This window comes from Acanthaster planci, linkage group LG18, assembly GCF_054643075.1.
Source record: "Acanthaster planci isolate LZ-2023a linkage group LG18, COTS_SCS, whole genome shotgun sequence".
Lineage (NCBI taxonomy): Eukaryota > Metazoa > Echinodermata > Asteroidea > Valvatida > Acanthasteridae > Acanthaster > Acanthaster planci.
This window is the reverse complement of record NC_141794.1, coordinates 6,165,908-6,183,443: the sequence shown is the minus strand read 5'-3', so window position 1 is coordinate 6,183,443 and position 17,536 is coordinate 6,165,908. Positions and strand designations below refer to the sequence as shown.

At 39.4% G+C, this 17,536-nt stretch overlaps 1 protein-coding gene across 1 annotated transcript; it reads left to right on the top strand.

The window, feature by feature from the left end:
* Positions 1-576: 576 nt before the first annotated feature.
* Positions 577-16,788, top strand: LOC110982728 (uncharacterized). Its single transcript, XM_087148800.1, has 10 exons — positions 577-604; positions 2,743-2,870; positions 3,746-4,704; positions 6,827-7,008; positions 7,604-7,735; positions 9,575-9,664; positions 10,415-10,495; positions 12,132-12,197; positions 12,977-13,167; positions 14,853-16,788. The coding sequence occupies exons 2-10, from the start codon at positions 2,743-2,745 to the stop codon at positions 14,980-14,982; spliced, it is 1,959 nt and encodes a 652-aa protein (XP_087004926.1). The 5' UTR covers positions 577-604; the 3' UTR covers positions 14,983-16,788.
* Positions 16,789-17,536: the final 748 nt, after the last annotated feature.

Below are 17,536 nucleotides of genomic sequence, written 5' to 3'. Positions count from 1 at the left end.
TAGAGGCGGGCGGCCGCTACATTCAGAAATGAGCGCTTAGTTTTACTGCTGTTTGGGGGTATCTTCCTTGAAAGGCGAATAAAAAAGATTTTCGTGGCTAACCCCCATGAAATTGAAACGAAAAAGGATCTTTTGGCCATAATCTTGAATTTCCAGTTGAAAAAACGGAGGCCAACCTCTTCACGAGAGTCAACAGGCGGCGCTATTTCGGTCCGATTTTGCACTGTTTTCTATGGGCGCGTATTTGGTATAGTGCAACCTTCGTTTTGCAGTAACCAGCAGCCGAACTCAGAACGTGACCCAAACTAAAATTCTAAGTAGCCCAACTACGTTACGGACCCAATTATTAAACTTGTACAAGTCTGATTCCCGGTCCCACCTGTAATACTTGACGTGGAATATTTTGTGTCGGCAGGAACCAGTCTTAACCCGCGAACCCGCGCGCTTTTGCAGGAACGATTTTCATCGGATAGATCGTGTTACACAAAACGTGATCGCAGGAGCACACTAAATATCAGCTGCTAACTACATGTTTTATCAACAATGCACATTTAACCGCGCCAAATTTTAGCAACTTCCACAAGCTGACTTCGCCACTTCACAGGTATTTTGGTACACCAGCTTGAAAAATCGCCACTGTCGAGCAAGATGTACGTAAACCAGTTAACACCCTTTTTGCAAAATGTAGAATTAGATTAGATATAATTCATACATTCATGAGCAAATGTATGCAGTCATCAGTGTAACAACCAACCAAAAAATTTGTTGCGTGTTTTGGAGTTGAATTCAGGCTTAATCACATGAATTATGGTCATGTAGGTACATCCATGTGATGTATCCCTAATCATGCTAGGCCAAGTAATAATGGCAGTGCCTTGATGCGGTTAACTAAATGGGTAACTGGGTCAAGTTACATTTTACGTCATGTCATCTACTTCCTGGCCGTCCCATATTCTTGTCATGCAACATGTCTTTTCAGCACCTTTGACATGACTGAATTTAGGCCTAATGTTAGGCCTACCACTAGCCAGCTGCTAGCTCCAGACTGGGGCAGTTGGTATCACCGTCTCTAACGCTGTCTGGTTCCTAGACCAAACAGATCCCGACTGTGTTTGGCTTTGGTCAACGATCGGGAGTTAATTGGTATAGTAAACGAATGACCCAAATTGAAACCAAACTTTCACCGACTTCTACAAACTGGAAATCACCCGTGTTGATACATTGTTGGTTTGATGGAATGAGTGATCCCTACATGCTGACACACAAAAGGGGTTTCATAGAAGGCATTTTTGCGGAGTCTCCACTTTTTGGATTGACCGTTGTGGGGCTAAGGATATGGAGGTAGTCCAGTAGACTGGCCCCCAATCTGGGGCCAGTCTACTTCCTGAACAGTAAGGCACTACTCTGTACACACCACAATGCATCCATCTTTTTGATGGTTCGGTACACTATGGCATTTTGAAAAGTGCTCTGTCGAGGTCAGGTAATTGTACTGGATAAAACATCTGTTTGCGCTTTCTGAAGCAATCTACCCCTTAAGACTGTTTTCGCTGGAATTTGAAAAGTGGGACTCGGAGTGCAAAATGAAAAGCAGGGAGTGCAATCTTGTTAGAGTCCAACATTTGTTTGCGAAGTACGCAACACGAGCGCACAGCGCAAGGTCCGTTATGGCTGGGATCCAGAGCCTGCTTAAGGGCCCTGGAAGCTCTACCTATTTCAGATGCTTTCTGGTGGTCTCTGATGTATTTCTGACATTTCTTCCTGAGAGTTTTACCTTTTCGAACAAAAACCCCAGCTTCTAGAAAAAATAAACTGTAAAACTGTGCGCAATTGTTGTTTTCGTGTGATTAAACAACCCTGCAACAAAGAAGCGAATAATGACAAACACCTTTGAACAGATTTCTCAAAACCACTTTATTTTGTTGTAAAAAAAAATGGTATGCAGGTAATGCAGGTCAGTACTTACACGTTATTGTACCTTTTTGTTTGCAGTACAATACACGTACATTTAGATTATTATGTAATAAGCAAACAAAAATAAATGATATAAAATGAATCCCAGTATTCCTACATACACACACATGTACATGTTTCCTTTGGCAGTTTGGCTAAGAACAAACAAATTGAGTTCAAGACTTGACTTCAATGTAGATGAAAAAATACATGTCACACATATGCATAGTGTGTGTACATGCACACTGTCCAAGCACCCACGTACACCATAGGCAGGCCACAAGTCTGAATGAGTCTGAACATGGCATCTGGAGAGTTCAACAATTTTTTCCATTTAGGTAGAAGAACCTAAACAAGCTTTATGCTGATTATTGACAATAACAAAGATTACGTGTAGGTCAGCCCTTGCTTTCAAGAAGAAATCCATTATTTTTTTTTCATTCTGGATGATAGAGTGAGCATGCAGCGCAAGCCCTGAAACGGTTATATGTCAGCCTCATCCTCATGGACTACCTCATGAGTTGTAGAGTCCAAGTTACTCAGACTACCACAGTACCAGTAGGCTAACTAATCAAATAAGTGGAGGCAGGATGCATCATTGACCTGTTTCTGTCCATTGACCAGTCACGGAACACACCAGGGAAAATTTTCTATCATTGGGCTCTGCCAGGGCTTGAAAAAAATCCACTGCCCATAACTTATAAGACATACTCATGCCTAATGCAAAGTTGGATTAGGCCTGGGCCTGCTTGGAGGACTATATCTTTTATCTACATGTTCATTTATCAGATGCTGGGTGTCCAAAGTGCTTCCGACCAATGTACTATGACGTCTCTCAATAATGCCAGAACATCTCGTAAAAGAACACTTCATGTTTCTGAAGTACTGGCGGGATCATCCCCAGGTGTGTCTCCAAGGTAACTTAATCGTTTGCCCCAGAGATAATTTGTTCATTATTATGCACATTCATGTACTTTTACAGTTGGGGCAAAAGGTTTACATATACTTTGTAGAAAAAAGTTTTCCCTCAATATTTTGCTATTTGAAATAGGTTTGTCAACTTTTTTATGAGGTCAGACAAATTGTATCTCTACTTAATGTTCACAGTGTGTACTTCAATTGAATATGACATTTATTATGGTTTAAAATATTATTTCTGAAAATTATCTTATGAAATTTACATTTTCCCCCTTTTTGTCGTTCAAAAACGCTTCAGAAAGTGGTCCACTACGACTATGAGATGTGACAAAAAATGCAGAAAGTGGCACTTAATATTAGGGTTGGAGTATGTAAAATTGTTAGTTTTTTTATAAATATAAATATGAATCATACATGTACATGTCTGGGTGTTTTTATTTGATGCATACGCCATGTACATTAAGTAGAGACCTATGTTGTCTGTCCTCATGAAAAGAAAAGTTGGTAGGAATGGGTGAAGTTGTGAAATTTGAGGAAAACTGTTTTTGTTCTACCAGGTGTATGTAAACATTTTGCCCCAACTGTAAAGAAAAGTTGGTAGGAATGGGTGAAGTTGTGAAATTTGAGGAAAACTGTTTTTGTTCTACCAGGTGTATGTAAACATTTTGCCCCAACTCTACGCGTACTTGTACGCCTCTAAAAGGGAAATTTTACTTTTACAAAGTGGTTTTTTAGTAATTGAATAAAAAAATTGGATCTTAAAGATCAAAACATTGATCAGTTACGTCAAGCAACTGAATAATAATTTTGTGCATATAATCACCGGCTTTCACATTAATCTTACAAAATGTAAATTCATTGTTTTTTTGTTTAGGAAAAGATTGCGATCTGCTGAAACTAGCTTAGAGGCAGATATCCCACCAGCCTTCTCTGCTAAGTGTTTTTACAGCCCAAAAGGACTTGGACAATACCAGACGCCACTGGAAAGACAGAGGAGGCGAGCAGAGCTTGGAGAAACCCTTCTCTCCAAACCACCTGCAGAAACGGAGAAGAGTATCAAGAAGACCAGAAAGATTCCAACCTACACAGCAGTTCATGTTAGCAACAAAGGCATCCATCGTCGACCCAAGCAAACAAGCAACACAGTGCAGAAAACGAAGGCAAAACCTGCCAAGTCCAATGAGAAGGCAGCCGAAAGAAGGGAGAAATTGCCATCAAGAAATCGGAAAGAGTCATCAACATCAGACAAGTCATCTCCAAGCAAGAAACAAAGGAACAGATCCCCTAAAAAGAGATCTCCCGGCAAAAGGACGCCCAGGAAAAGTCCAAGAAAAGGGGTCAAGAAGGCGGTCAAACTCTACATCCAAGGGATGAAGAACAATCGCAAGGCTGCTAAAAAACTGACCACTAATAGCACACAGCAAACTACCGGAGCAAATAGGGGTAATCACGAAGGCAGCAGTCTTGCAGTAGACACTGAGGAAGAACAGCCCGCAATGCAGAAGGGAGCCTCAAAGAAACTAGATATTCAGTTTGTGGACGATGCCGAAAATACAAGAACGGAAAGAATGATAGGCACAGATGAAGATGTCAAACCGTCACCGAGATCGGTAGGGAAGAAACGCAGCATGAGGTTGAAGGAGGAGAGTGAGTGTCTCACGCCTGAAGAGGGCATCCAACCATCACCACGAAAGTCTTCCAGATCCTCCCTCAACAATGCATCTCAAGATGAGACCACGAAGGATGACAAGAAGTCAGAGGATCGATACAACTTCCTTGAAGGATTTGAACCGGAAACGCCTGAATCAGTGGCATCTCAGTTGGCAAAGAAAGGTGGGTTGTCTCTGTGTCTTTAGATTTTATGGAATTTCTGATACAATTCTCTAGGTGTTCTTGTTTTGTTGGTCACTCAGTATGCCAACTCCAACTTTGATCTTACATGTTTGAGAAGCTCATGAAGTTCAAGTATTGGTGGATACATGAAGGGCTAGTACTAGCAGGTCTAATCAACCTGTTGGTGTTTATCATTCAATCATACGTTGCAGATATCCATGGATTCGAAAAAAAATGCAGTCTTCCTGCCTTCACATGTTCGCTGACAGCCAGTCATTTATATTGTAATATTCATGTATGTCAACACTTTACTTGCGATGATCAATCAGTGTTTTGGGAAAAATTATGCTGGCAGGTTGCCAAATGAAAATGGATGTTGCTTTGGAGAATAGAAAGAAATGTTAATTCTGAGTGACATCAAATCACTCCTTCACTCCTGTTTTATTAGAAGGTCTACGTTTGGCAGTTTTTTGAGACACACTTTTTTCAGGTGTGAGATTTGTCAGAATTTTCCTGCTTTTAGGATTTTTTGGGTCAGGTTTTTCATTATTTCAGGATTTTTCCAAACAATCTCTTTCAAAATCTGGAAAACCATGGCTTACCATTATGGTGTTTGTACATATAAAAGTTAACATCAGTTGACACAAGAAAAAGGTATTTTAAGGGAGGGCTTTATATCACAGGCCCTGATTATTTTGTGTACATTCCATTTTCCTACAGTCTCACCCCTGTATTTTGCTTCTGTTTTTCTTCAATACATGGAAATGGTTTGATGTATCGCTTTCAGTTAACTGTTTTGAAAAGTAAATTTTGAAACATATTTCACATTATCCATGCTTTATAGCAGGCATTGTTACTGTATTGTCAATGAGGGAAGCTGCTGTTGAGTTCACAGGTTTTTCTGTTTGAAAGTGTACTCCTAACATGATGTGATCATCAAAAGCATTTCTCAAAAAGGATTACTCGTAAGCTTATCCGCTCCGAGCGGAACAAAAGATAGCGTTTTTTATGGTATTCACTGCAGAGGCGTGCATTTATAATGGAGATCAGTGGTGCATTTGACATAGAGCACACTCAGCATGCGTAACAAATTTATTCCTGAATGTCTTGGCGTACACGCATAACGTGTGCAAGAACCCGCTTAGAAAACTTACAACCATCTGTCTTTCTTTTGCTGCTTGGGGTGCACTTCAACTCTTGAACAACAATGAATCACCAAATAAAAGGAAAGTTATAACAATAAATACTATAAAAAATCCAGCGTTTTTTTTGTTGCACAAAACGATGCAACGTTCAGGTTTTGTCCCTGGATTGACATCGCAGTTTTGCTTATGAATATGGAAATTTTTCATTTAAAACCCCAAATGGTACCAAAACATGTGTATCTTTAAATATAGCAAAACAAGAAATTGAAAATAACGTTAAGTTAAAGACAAACGTACATTTGTAATGTTTGTAGTAAGAATGTAATCTCGCAGACATCCTTTAAGTGGTACACACGTTCATGTGTTCATACACATTCAGCTAAATTATCCAGTATTTAAAGTTGTTGGAGGGACCTCAACACACTGTCTCAGTTTTGTTCACTAAAATGTGGAACATTATGGTAATGAGGAGCAATGTGTTTATCGTCAAGTCACTGAACTTAGTTTTTATGTATTTTAAAAATTTGAAGATTTACATACCAACAATGGCTGTCACTAGCATAAATCTTGTCTCCCGTACCATTGCTATTCAGTATCACTTTTTTTACTGCAACTTTTAAGTGAGAGTTAGGCCGTTTTCCAATACTCAACTTCGTCTCCGTCTCAGGCTTCGTCCCCAAAACCAATCCCCGATTGTGGGCCTGAAGGGTTTAAATCAAATTGGATTACTGTAAGTTTTGGCTCTCTTGCATCTTATTTGATGTTTTGTAGCACTGTTAGACTAATTAGTGCGCTTACAGCTTCAAAGTCAGGTAGTAAAAAACGGTTGAAGCCTGAGACGGAGCCGAAGTTGAGTATTGGAAAACTGCCTTAGAAACTCTCAGGTACATGAAGTTCATTATAAATATTAGAACATCAGTACCAGACTAAGACAAGTTAGGCTACAGTGTATGCACCTGTTTGCTTGATTCATACAGTATCCCCCAGGAAGACTGCGGTCATCCTCCCCGTCTTCATGACCCCACCAATCAGTCCATCAACCAACAAGACACTGGGATCTAACTCACTCAGTCCTGCGACCTCCACACCAATACAGCAGAGGAAGCTGAACATCATGAAGAAGATGGCTGATAACGATGGGATGGAACAGATGACCATGGTAATGTTTGCCTTGGTCAAGGCGTTTGTCATTTGTCGCAGCATAGATCTATTTCAGTACATACAAGAACTAAAAACCTTGGGTAACATTTTGTAAAAAAAACACCTAAAAGTGAAAATCCACTCTTCGTGAAGATATTTGGACATTGCCTGCCACTGAATATCATTAGTATGATTTGGTTTAATTTGTTATCGAAAAAAAGATTTGGAATATAAACTAAGACTTCAGGTGTTTCTAGCTACTACATGTACATGTAGGTTAGTTTTGTTAATTAATTGATTTCCTTTGTGATCAATTAATGACATGGGCTACTTTGTGAAGATGTGAAGTTACTGTCAGAAAGCACCCAAGTATGGCCCAAAACTTCTGAATCCAACCTTTAAGGTAAAATCAGGCCTACTTATTTATAAAAGTGAATGACATCGCTTGTAAAATCTCAAGGTGGACTGTTTGGTATTCTTTTTCACCGTTTGTGAAATTTAGTGAAGAGTATTAGCCATCTTTCAACAAAACCACTCCTGAAAAGGCAGTGAATTATCTATTGAATTGAAATTAGCAGACTTTAGTAAGGAGAATCTGAATTGTTCCATTGCAGGACTTGGGGCAGAAGCGGTTTGGTGCAACATCATGTGAAATGTGTGGCATGGTATACACTGCGGCCCACCCTGAGGATGAAGCTAGTCATGACAAATTCCATCGCAAATACCTTAACTCTATCAAATTTCCAGTAAGTGCCCAGTAGCATTTCTTAGGAGCAGCGTTTCTTTGTTAATAACTCTGGAACCCGCTGGAAGCAGTAAGGGGAACAGAGTTACCAATAAGGGGACAGAAGAGATTTAAAGGTGGTGTACACCATTTGTAAAGGCCCCAAACTTGGACTGCAATGATATAGTCCCAAAATACCTTACTTGAAAGAAAGAAAGTACATAACAGCCTCGGTCAGTCTGTAAAATATTTCTGTCCAAAATGCTGTAGTTATCAAGAAAACAGACATTTTGTTCTCCTTTTACAGCTGACCATTGCTTAAGAGTTCATTTCACTTCGCACATCACATTGTCAACAGGTGCCAATTTTTGTGCATAGTGTTTGCAGATGTTGTGGGGAGTCTCCCTTAATGAACGAGTAAAGCTAAAAGCAGCTTAAAAATATACCAACAGAAATCCACCAAACACATGGTGAGCTGAAGTGATAGGAAACTGAGTGTAATGTGTAAAGTAGAAAATAAATTGGATTAGTGTGAAGTTAAATTTTGTCTAAGGAAATTATTTTTTTTAATGTGAAAACTGTGCAAATGCAGAATCAATCAGTATAATGGTATCGTCTAAATTTGGTGGTTGTTTCCGAGCTGCCTAGCAAAAGGATTTTTGTCAACAAAAAGTACAATCTCCACACGTTAAACCTCGTGTGTTTCAAGAAATATGTTTTCCTCTGTGCTCATAATTATTACATTATAGGTAGTCAACTAAGAATGGAGTTTTTCGACTTTTATTGACGTGTATGTGCATTACATACATGTTCAGTATCATGCACAAAGTAAGATACATCAAATATACATGTATATGGGTCATTCCATGAAGTTGGGGAACACCTGGTTATTTACCTACGGTCTGAAGACTTTGGAGTAAACCACATGGCTACTCAAATAATAAGCCAGTTAAATTTACATCATAAAAAGAACACATACATAGGTATATTGTTGAACCATCAGGTTCATATTTGTGGAAACCTTTTTTGCAGCATGAAGCATGAAAAAGTGGTTTCCAATTATGCAAAAGCAATAATAGTTGTGAGAAACTTGACACTGACATAAGTGGATTTGAAATATCAGCTCCTCTATCACACTTGGTTATCTGACTTCATGGAATGACCCATACGCATATATAATATGCATATATACATGTATAAAGCAGCAGAACATGCATGCCATTTACCATATTTACATATGTATATGTACATGTATACATGTACTGTATACATTTACAATAAACAAAATTCATGGATTTTTTGTTGTGGTCCACTCTGACGTCTGAGATAAATTACAAGATCTTAGATTTAGTCGTTGAAAGTGCTGTGCTGTTTTTCTCAATTTTTCATAAAGCAGTTGACTCAAACATGAAACAAGTGAGTGGAATGTAAGTTGCAGTGAATACTTTACAATGTAATCAGCCAATCTTGTGAAATAATGAAAAAAAACACCAATGGTGTACACCACCTTTAGTAAACACATCAATCTTGTGGCTATGGAAATATAAGAAATATCTTCAAGAAATGTTACTGGTATATCACTAAGTCTTTACTGTCGAGAAAGTTTCAGAATTTAAAAACGATTTTAATTGCACTGACATTAATGACTTGAATATTCACATCTTGATTTTTGTGGCATGTTTCCATTATCATTTGGTGAAACAAAGGTGAAATATTAGAGGTGAAAGCTGGTGCCCTTACATAGATGTAAAGAAGTAGTCAATAGAGTAACAGCTGCATTAACTGGTAATCAAACCATTTGCTAAAGTTTCTTCTATGATAGTTTTACTTCCCTGCTTACTTTGTTCTCCGTATTTTTCAGGGATGGAAGAAGGAGAGACTGCTACAGGAATTTGATGATGGTCGGGTCATCATGGTTCTGCATGATGACCCCAAATACCACATTAAGAAGGTTGGTAGTATTGTGTCATCTGTATAGAGTGTGTTCCTTCAGGTTATTGCACTGCCTACAGTGGAAGTCACAGTCTAATTCATGTTCATTTATTTACCTCCAAGACCAGGGCATAATATGTCCTGTTGCATATTTACAGCATTGACCTCTGAGGACAGTAAACTGAATACCGAGGACAGGCAAACCCCTTGTATTCCTCTGTGGTAAAAAACAAGGACAGCACTACGTGTAAAATGTGTCATCCATGTACAGTTTGGCACTTAAGTTTGGTGGTGTTGTGATTTGTGAAATAGATGTGCACTTCAAATTCCAAACTGTATGTGTGTGATTCCACGGCAGTAATAATTTCCATGGGAGCATGGAAAGCGGTTTAAATGCCTCAGACTTGTGATCGGGGGTCAGGGGTTTAAATCCAGCTGCTGGCCATATGTTGTGGCCTTGGGCAAGTCACCTAAGGATGTAAATGGGTACGGACATTAGCTGGGAAGTAAACCTCTTCCAGAGTGGAATAGAAGTGTTTCCAGTGACTTCACGCTTCTGAGACGGGGAGTAAATGCAGGCCTGATAGGTCACAGTGGCACATGGCAGACTTCAATAGCAAAAGTAACATCGGAGCTATATTTCCTGACTTTCTAAGATACACTTCCTGCTTGATTTAGGACATTCAAACAGGGCTTTGTAACTTCACATAATCATTTGTTTGGTTTGAGGCTTCTCGTGGATGATATCTTTCTGTAATTGTTTCTGTAGGTAGAGGAAATCAGGCAGCTGGTTGATCAAGAGCTTGGTTTCTTACAAGGAGGTGAGGTTGCCTGCAAGACGACCTCCAAGGTAGGCTTCAAGTGTTCATTTCTAGTCCTCACACTGTGATGGGCTTCATGGGTTGAATACTTCTCTTGTAGAGTATTGAATGAAGAAATTACTGTAATGATGTCATTGCATGCATTTGCAGTGTAGCACATTAAACTTGCGGAGGACTCAATGTTTACAAGTGTTTGGCTGCATGCTGTGGAAGTTGCTGTTGACACTGGATGTCATTGCAGGATAGAAGACCACGTGTCAATTTGTAGATGCTTGGTTACACATGTACTAAGCTTTAGGAATCATTCCACCTTGTACCAACCCTTGAACAAGTGTGTCTCTGACAAAGTGGCTGGGGGAAAAAAGAAATTTGAATGTGTAGAATAGTGTTTCTGAAGTCTTGTCTCGACTGGCTTTAAGTGCATGTATGTTAACGTCGTAGTTACATTTGAGACTACAACAATTGGAGAAAATTGTGTACAGTTTAATTTGCACTTTATGATACCTGAAATTTGAAAGCAGGTATTGTTCGAATAAAAGGAAGCCTTTATGCTTGACAAATGGCCACTAGAATGCATGGCATTTTCTTAATGTTAGAATACGCCATTCATCGGGCTCAAATTTCGACTTCCTGGGGGCACTACAAGTTTGGCTTCAAGAAATTAGACATTTTACAGGGCACTGAGGCCAATAACGGGCAACAAGGCTAACATTTTTTTACAGAGGAAACACACTGAGGCCAACGTGTAAAATGTTCTGCAAAACGAGCTGAGAAACTGAAAAAACAGGAAATGGTGTTTTGTGTGTTTGATCTTATAACCCAGAAATCACTCCCAAAATTTCTTAGGACAAAACATCATATATAAGATGGAACAGTTCGAAAGCATTTCTTAGTTTAGAGAAAATTAATTTATACAAAAGAATTTCAGTGAATTTGTAAAAAGAAAATTTGTTTTGTTTAAATTGTGATGCGTCTTTTCTTTGACTGCACTCACGTAAAAATCAAATAGACATGGTGGTTGAGTCTTCTGCGCGCATGTGCATACACGATCAGAAACTGGGAAAATAGAGACAAAGTAGATCTAGCTGTAGCTCTGGAGGCCTGTTTTGGACATGTGCGGGCTAGACTGTCCGACTGCCTCACACCCAGGCCGCCAAATGTGCCTGAAGTGTTAAGATGATCGTCCACCGAACGTTGGGCTGTAGAATGAAATACATGTACATTTATTTATTTACTTATGCAAGCCTGTCAAGGTAATGGCGTGGTGCACCATGCTGGGTCTGCCAGCTTGGCAGGCCTGGCTGTGTACCCGTATGTAGCGTCAAGATGATCGTGTTCCACTGGTAGACCACACCACGAAATACATTCACGTGAATTTGAGGTCGGAAACTTCCAGGAGACATAGGGTGTTGTTTCAAAGGGCATCACTGCCCGGAAGAATGGGGCACACAGCCAGCTTTGGCCGTTGACAAAGTGGAAATTTTGAGTGCACTGCGGCCAATTGTAAAGGGAACTGACTGCCATGGCCACAGTGGCCTTGGTGAAAGTCAAGCCCTGCAATCATATGGATGAGGTTTCGGATAAATAGCTACGCTGACAAGTGTGAACAGGTTCTTTTGACATCACTTGGCACGAGTCTCACTTCAGTCATTATTTTCTGGGCAGGTGTTCCTATATATAACAACAGAAAAGAAAGTGGCTGGTTGTTTGATCGCAGAGGAAATTAGCAAGGTAAGGTAAAAAAAACCTGTGTAACAGTAATTTCTTTCATTGATGAGTTAATGTCAGGATTTATGGATCCCAACACTCTACTTGAAATGTTCCAAGTACCATTTTGAAAACTGTTCACAGGCTACTTTTATGGTGTGTATAAAATGGGTATTTATGACTCCAATTGAAAGTCCTTGTTTAAAGACAAAAGACTGGATCGTCAGAAAGAAATCGATATGTTACCATTAATGTCATTGTGAGACTGAACAAGGCAGACATCTGTAATGGTTTGTACATCCACAATTGTAAGGCCAAATAAAAGGAAAGTTTCTTGTTACTATCTGCCGTCTTGTTTCTCATAATTTTTTCTTTTTAAATATATGTTTGTGTTTGTATTTAGACCTTTTGTTCCAAATAAAATATCAAGCCGTGCATGCATATGTAGAATGTTTGCTCCTTGAGACACAAAAATATCTGCAAAAACACAATCCATCTACCAACTGGTAAAAACCTGTTCACTTGTAAAAATTTACTACTTTTTTAAAGAAAAATGGGGGGAGGGGAATTGTTTCCTCCCTTTCGTCAAAAATCTTGGATGCATCCGAAATCTCGGATGAGAAACTAGTTTTATTCTAACATTGCCTGTGCCCGAAACTGGAGACTGAACCTCATATGTGCATGTACGATATTCCCATGTTTTATAGTTGTATTGAATGCTGTTTGCATGGTTGATCCTGCTTCTTGAAATGGACAGGATATTCCTTACGTTATAGAAGTCTTTCTGATTGCTCCATTTGAAGGGGTATCGTGTCATAGCAGATGGAGGGGGTACAGGTCAAAGGTCAAGTGAGGAGCAGCAGATATTCGAGCAACAGCGTGCGTGGTGTTGTGAGACCACACCAGAGCCGGCTGTGTGTGGTGTCAGTCGCATTTGGGTTGCCAGTCAGGAGCGACGAAAGAAGATTGCTACAAAACTCCTGGAGTGCCTGAGGTATGTAGCTGTTGGCATGTTAATCGTTTGTTCCTTGGTTATACCTTTGCAAATTAATTGCTCATCACTTGGGTTTTGAAGGTTTCTCTGGCTTGCATTTCTTGTCTAGGTGCATGTATTATCGTGCCAGAATCTCTTGACATCTTCTGGATATCGACTGGCTCAGTAGTAGTAGTAGTAGGAATCGGACTTTCGCCTAAATGCGTGGTGCATTTTTACGCCCTGGACGAATGAACAAGGCTTGCTTTGTTTGGTGCGAGGCATCGCGTGTGACCACATGGGCAGTGTACTTGAGAAACATGACATGGATGAAATCCTTGAGTGGGATGGTGTCAAAATACACATCTTGATCATCATTTGTGTGCTTGAATTCATTGGTCTCCTTGCTGGAATCGGCCGTTTTTCGGCTAAAACTACCATGTGTTATTTGGCGCAAATAATTGTACCACAATTTTGTTATCTGGTCCTCTTTCGGGCACTTGGCAATGATGCCATACAGCAGGGTGCTTCTAACAAATGCCTCCAAGAATCTCACTCACGCCGCCCTGCACACCCACCAGTCAGAACTTGCTGGTAGTTGCGAAATTGCCAGGCTGCCTGCGCAATCCTGTTCATGATGTAACTGTCCGTGTCGAGGCTGTGGAGCATTTCCCATTAGATCCCATAGATTAATTTCAAATTAACGGAGCTGTTGAGGTCTCAGTATGATAGATTTATACTTTTAAGAATGAACTGCCTGTATACATGTGTCAATAGCTTTCTTGAAATTGTAGATTTTATTGGATGATATGCTGGTATTGCATTCACACCAGAGTGAATTACATGTATATATCAGTGCCACACTAGATTCACCTGCACAATTTGGTATTGACATAAGACTTTTAAATGATACTTTTAAGGAATAAATCTTGTGTTAATTTTTGAACTACAGATTGCCTTTGCAGAATGGTGTTTGTGAGTCATAGGTATTGCGGTACAAAGGCAAACGTGGTGCTTGACTTAAATTGCAAAGCTATTCAGCACCATCTCTATATATTTGGCTCATCCACTCCTTTGTGTTGTAGTCGGTCCATCACAAGTCCTTATGAAAGTCCTTTCACGAGGCCAGTTGCAAGTAACGGGGTGAGCCATGGCAAAGGAATGCTTGTTTTGTGGCAGATCATTGGACAGCCTGTGACTCCAATTTTGACTGGATGGCTTGTGATGGACAAGTAATGGACTTGCAAAGACCTGTAACAAGATTTCCTCTAGGATAGACATACATGTACATGTAAATGCTGTCCCTTCCTAGCTGAGCTTAAAGGCTGTTCTTCCCAGGAATATTGTTCAAACTGATATTTATTTAATGGTATATGAGATCCTATTTCTACGGCACCCAATAATTTGGAAGCAAATATGAAGACCAATGTTCACTGGGGTTGAAGATTTATGTCAATAAGTGGGCTTGAACATTGTGACCAAACAAAACTGCCCCTCTGAATTAATATTTTTGTCAGTCCTCATGAGACGTGGCTAGATGAGACACTGTTTGTAATGGACTTGACCACCACCACTCCTCGCATTACTGCACTGGCTTTTTGAGTGAAGATTTTAAGCAAGAACTAATCCATACTGAAAAATGCCCGTGTGAAGGACTTTGCTTTAACCTGATGTTAATGATTTCTGAATTCTTTCTGCCCTTTTAGGAATTATTTTATGTTCGGCAGTGTGCTTCCCAAAGAATCCATCGCATTTTCGGATCCTACCCCAGACGGCAAAATGCTGGCCACTTCCTATATGAAGACTGCAAGATTTCTGGTCTACAAGTATCACTGACAATCGATCGTTCCCTCAATATGTGGGTTACTCAAGCAAATTATACTCTACAATTTGACAAATTATGCCAATAATCACATCATACATTTGTAGATGGCTTTTAAGGACGTGACTCAAGTTTCTTTTAAATTAATGTAAAGTTTTAAAAAAATTCGTGACTAGGCCTTCATACTTTGACCTTGATAATTTTACAAAGATGTGATGTACCTGTTAAGTCATACAGGCATCATGTTACTGAAGTTTAACTAATGAAAAAGGCATTTATTTGCTTGATGATGGATAGTTTTTGGAGACTGAACAACTGTTTTCTTTTAAGCCATAACTTCTTGTAGCACTTAACTGACCACTGTGAGAGATTTTACCTTTATGACGTGCAGTTTGAACTGTAGCAATTTTTGTTGGGAGGTTTGAGGTATGGGTAAACTGTCTTGGGTATTTGTGAATACCAGTCATATAGTATTTATATTTCACTTCATAATAAGAAAATATGCTTTGTGCAGGTGGATGTTATGTGAATTTGCTTGAACTTTCATTTGCCTCCAAAAAATGAAACAGTTCGCTCACTTCCATGGTCGTCAAGTCATGAAAAGTGGATCCCAAATCATCTAGTTTTCAATCCAGTGGTGGTTTTAAGTCAAGTGACAATATATAAGCTTCGACAAGGGCATAATTTTGTTTTTTGTTTACAGCCTATTTCTGGCTTGACTCATTACTGACTACATGTATACGGTGTGAATAATAATTTTGGTGCATGCTAACACTCACTCTTCAATTTTTTAGACTTGGCCAAGAAATTTATGTTAATTGCACTCTTTTTAAACGGTGTAGAATTACAACCCAATTAAACCATGTTTTTAAACAACATCTTTTCGGACCCCAGTTTTCCCAGTGCTTCAAACCCCACGCGCGTTGGCTTCTAGGAGTACAAAAATACTTCTCAAAGTTGTGATGTCTCAGCAAAAATAGATTGGGGATAGCAAACGACATTTACAACTTCTGGGGGCTTGGGCAAAACGTTTACATTTATTACTTATGTAATGGTTTCAGAAAGCAATTCATTTAAAAATGGTTTTCAAAATAATTATTCTCTTCAGATTTCCTTGAGCTTCAACATGCCCGTTTTTGAGGAACGAGTAAGCTTCTTTGGGTGAAATAAAAACATTTTGAAATTTTGGAAACAGCAATACATGTATGTCTTCAGAACACCTTTTGTTGCCTGGTGCTGCTTAAACTGGCCGCGTGGCTGACTCTCAACCAATTAGGCATGGGTAAACTGTCTTAGGTATTTGTGAATACCAGTCTTACAGTGTTTATATTTCACTTCATAATTAGAAAATTTGCTTTGGGGAGGTGGATGTTATGTGAATTTGGGGAGAACCATCTATTTCGACATGGTTTTTTTTTGCACCACAAATTTCATATATTTTTGATGTTGCAATCACTGGCGGTGAAAAGGGGAGAGCAGGGGAGGTTAGTGGCCCCCAATATTTTGAGCGAGGAGGCACCCTGCTTTTGGTAGGATTCTAAGATGTGCTGCTGAATGGACCTTTGTATTAATGGCTGCCGCCTGGTACGTACGATCTTACAACTTTCCCCCCTCTGGATTTGAACATTGTTTCGCCGCATTTGTTGGTTGCAATATCTCTCGGGCACACCTAATTTATAAGTGGCTAGACATAAAAATTATGCTATATTAGTAAAAGACCATCTTCTGACTTCCATGTTAATAGTTTTAAACGTTCTTTCCCTACAAAGTGACTGATGTCAACCATGTAATAAAAGTTTTTCATGTAAATGACTCATTTATTTTCTGTGTCGACGCCATATTCTTCTAGTGTGTCTGTCCTGTGAAGAAATTTGCAGTCTCGTATCGCACGACGTTGTAAAGATATCTTACATCGGCCTTATGACTTTCTTGACATGTACTTAAAACAGTTTGTCAATTACGGAGTTGTCTGTGGACGGATCATACACTCCTTCCCCGAAGATCTATTTTAAATAGCTAGATTCCTTCAAACCAATCCACTCATTTTGTCTTTGATGCGGAAGTAAGTGGTAGTTTTGACGGCAGTGCGCAGATTACACGTGGAGGGCCGAAATTCAGGATTAGAGAAAAGAAAAATGAGGAAGTTGGGGATTGCCGGACAGGGTTGGTTATTTTGATTGCGCTGTCTCGTAAACTCTTCAACGGTTTGTTGCTCCATTCTGGATTTCGCACTGGACTGGATTTCGTGTATCTCTAATCTTGTCAAAGCAAACGTTTACAATGTCATATTATACTTGTTTGCCGTTTCACCACTCAGTTTTCAGTCAGAAAGGTTTAGAAGCCAAAATCTGCCGAGATAAATGGCTTCGTTGGGTAAAAACAGTCCAGTCTGGTCTGCTGCCTTGTTAAAGCAAACGTCACTGATATTTATGTTTACCGTTATCTATTCTCAGTGCTTTGTAAACCCATAAATATCTACCAAGGTCAACGTTTTCATCGGATAAAAATCTGAATATGATTATTAATCGAAATGTTTGGATGGGGACATGTAAACCCTATATAACTGAC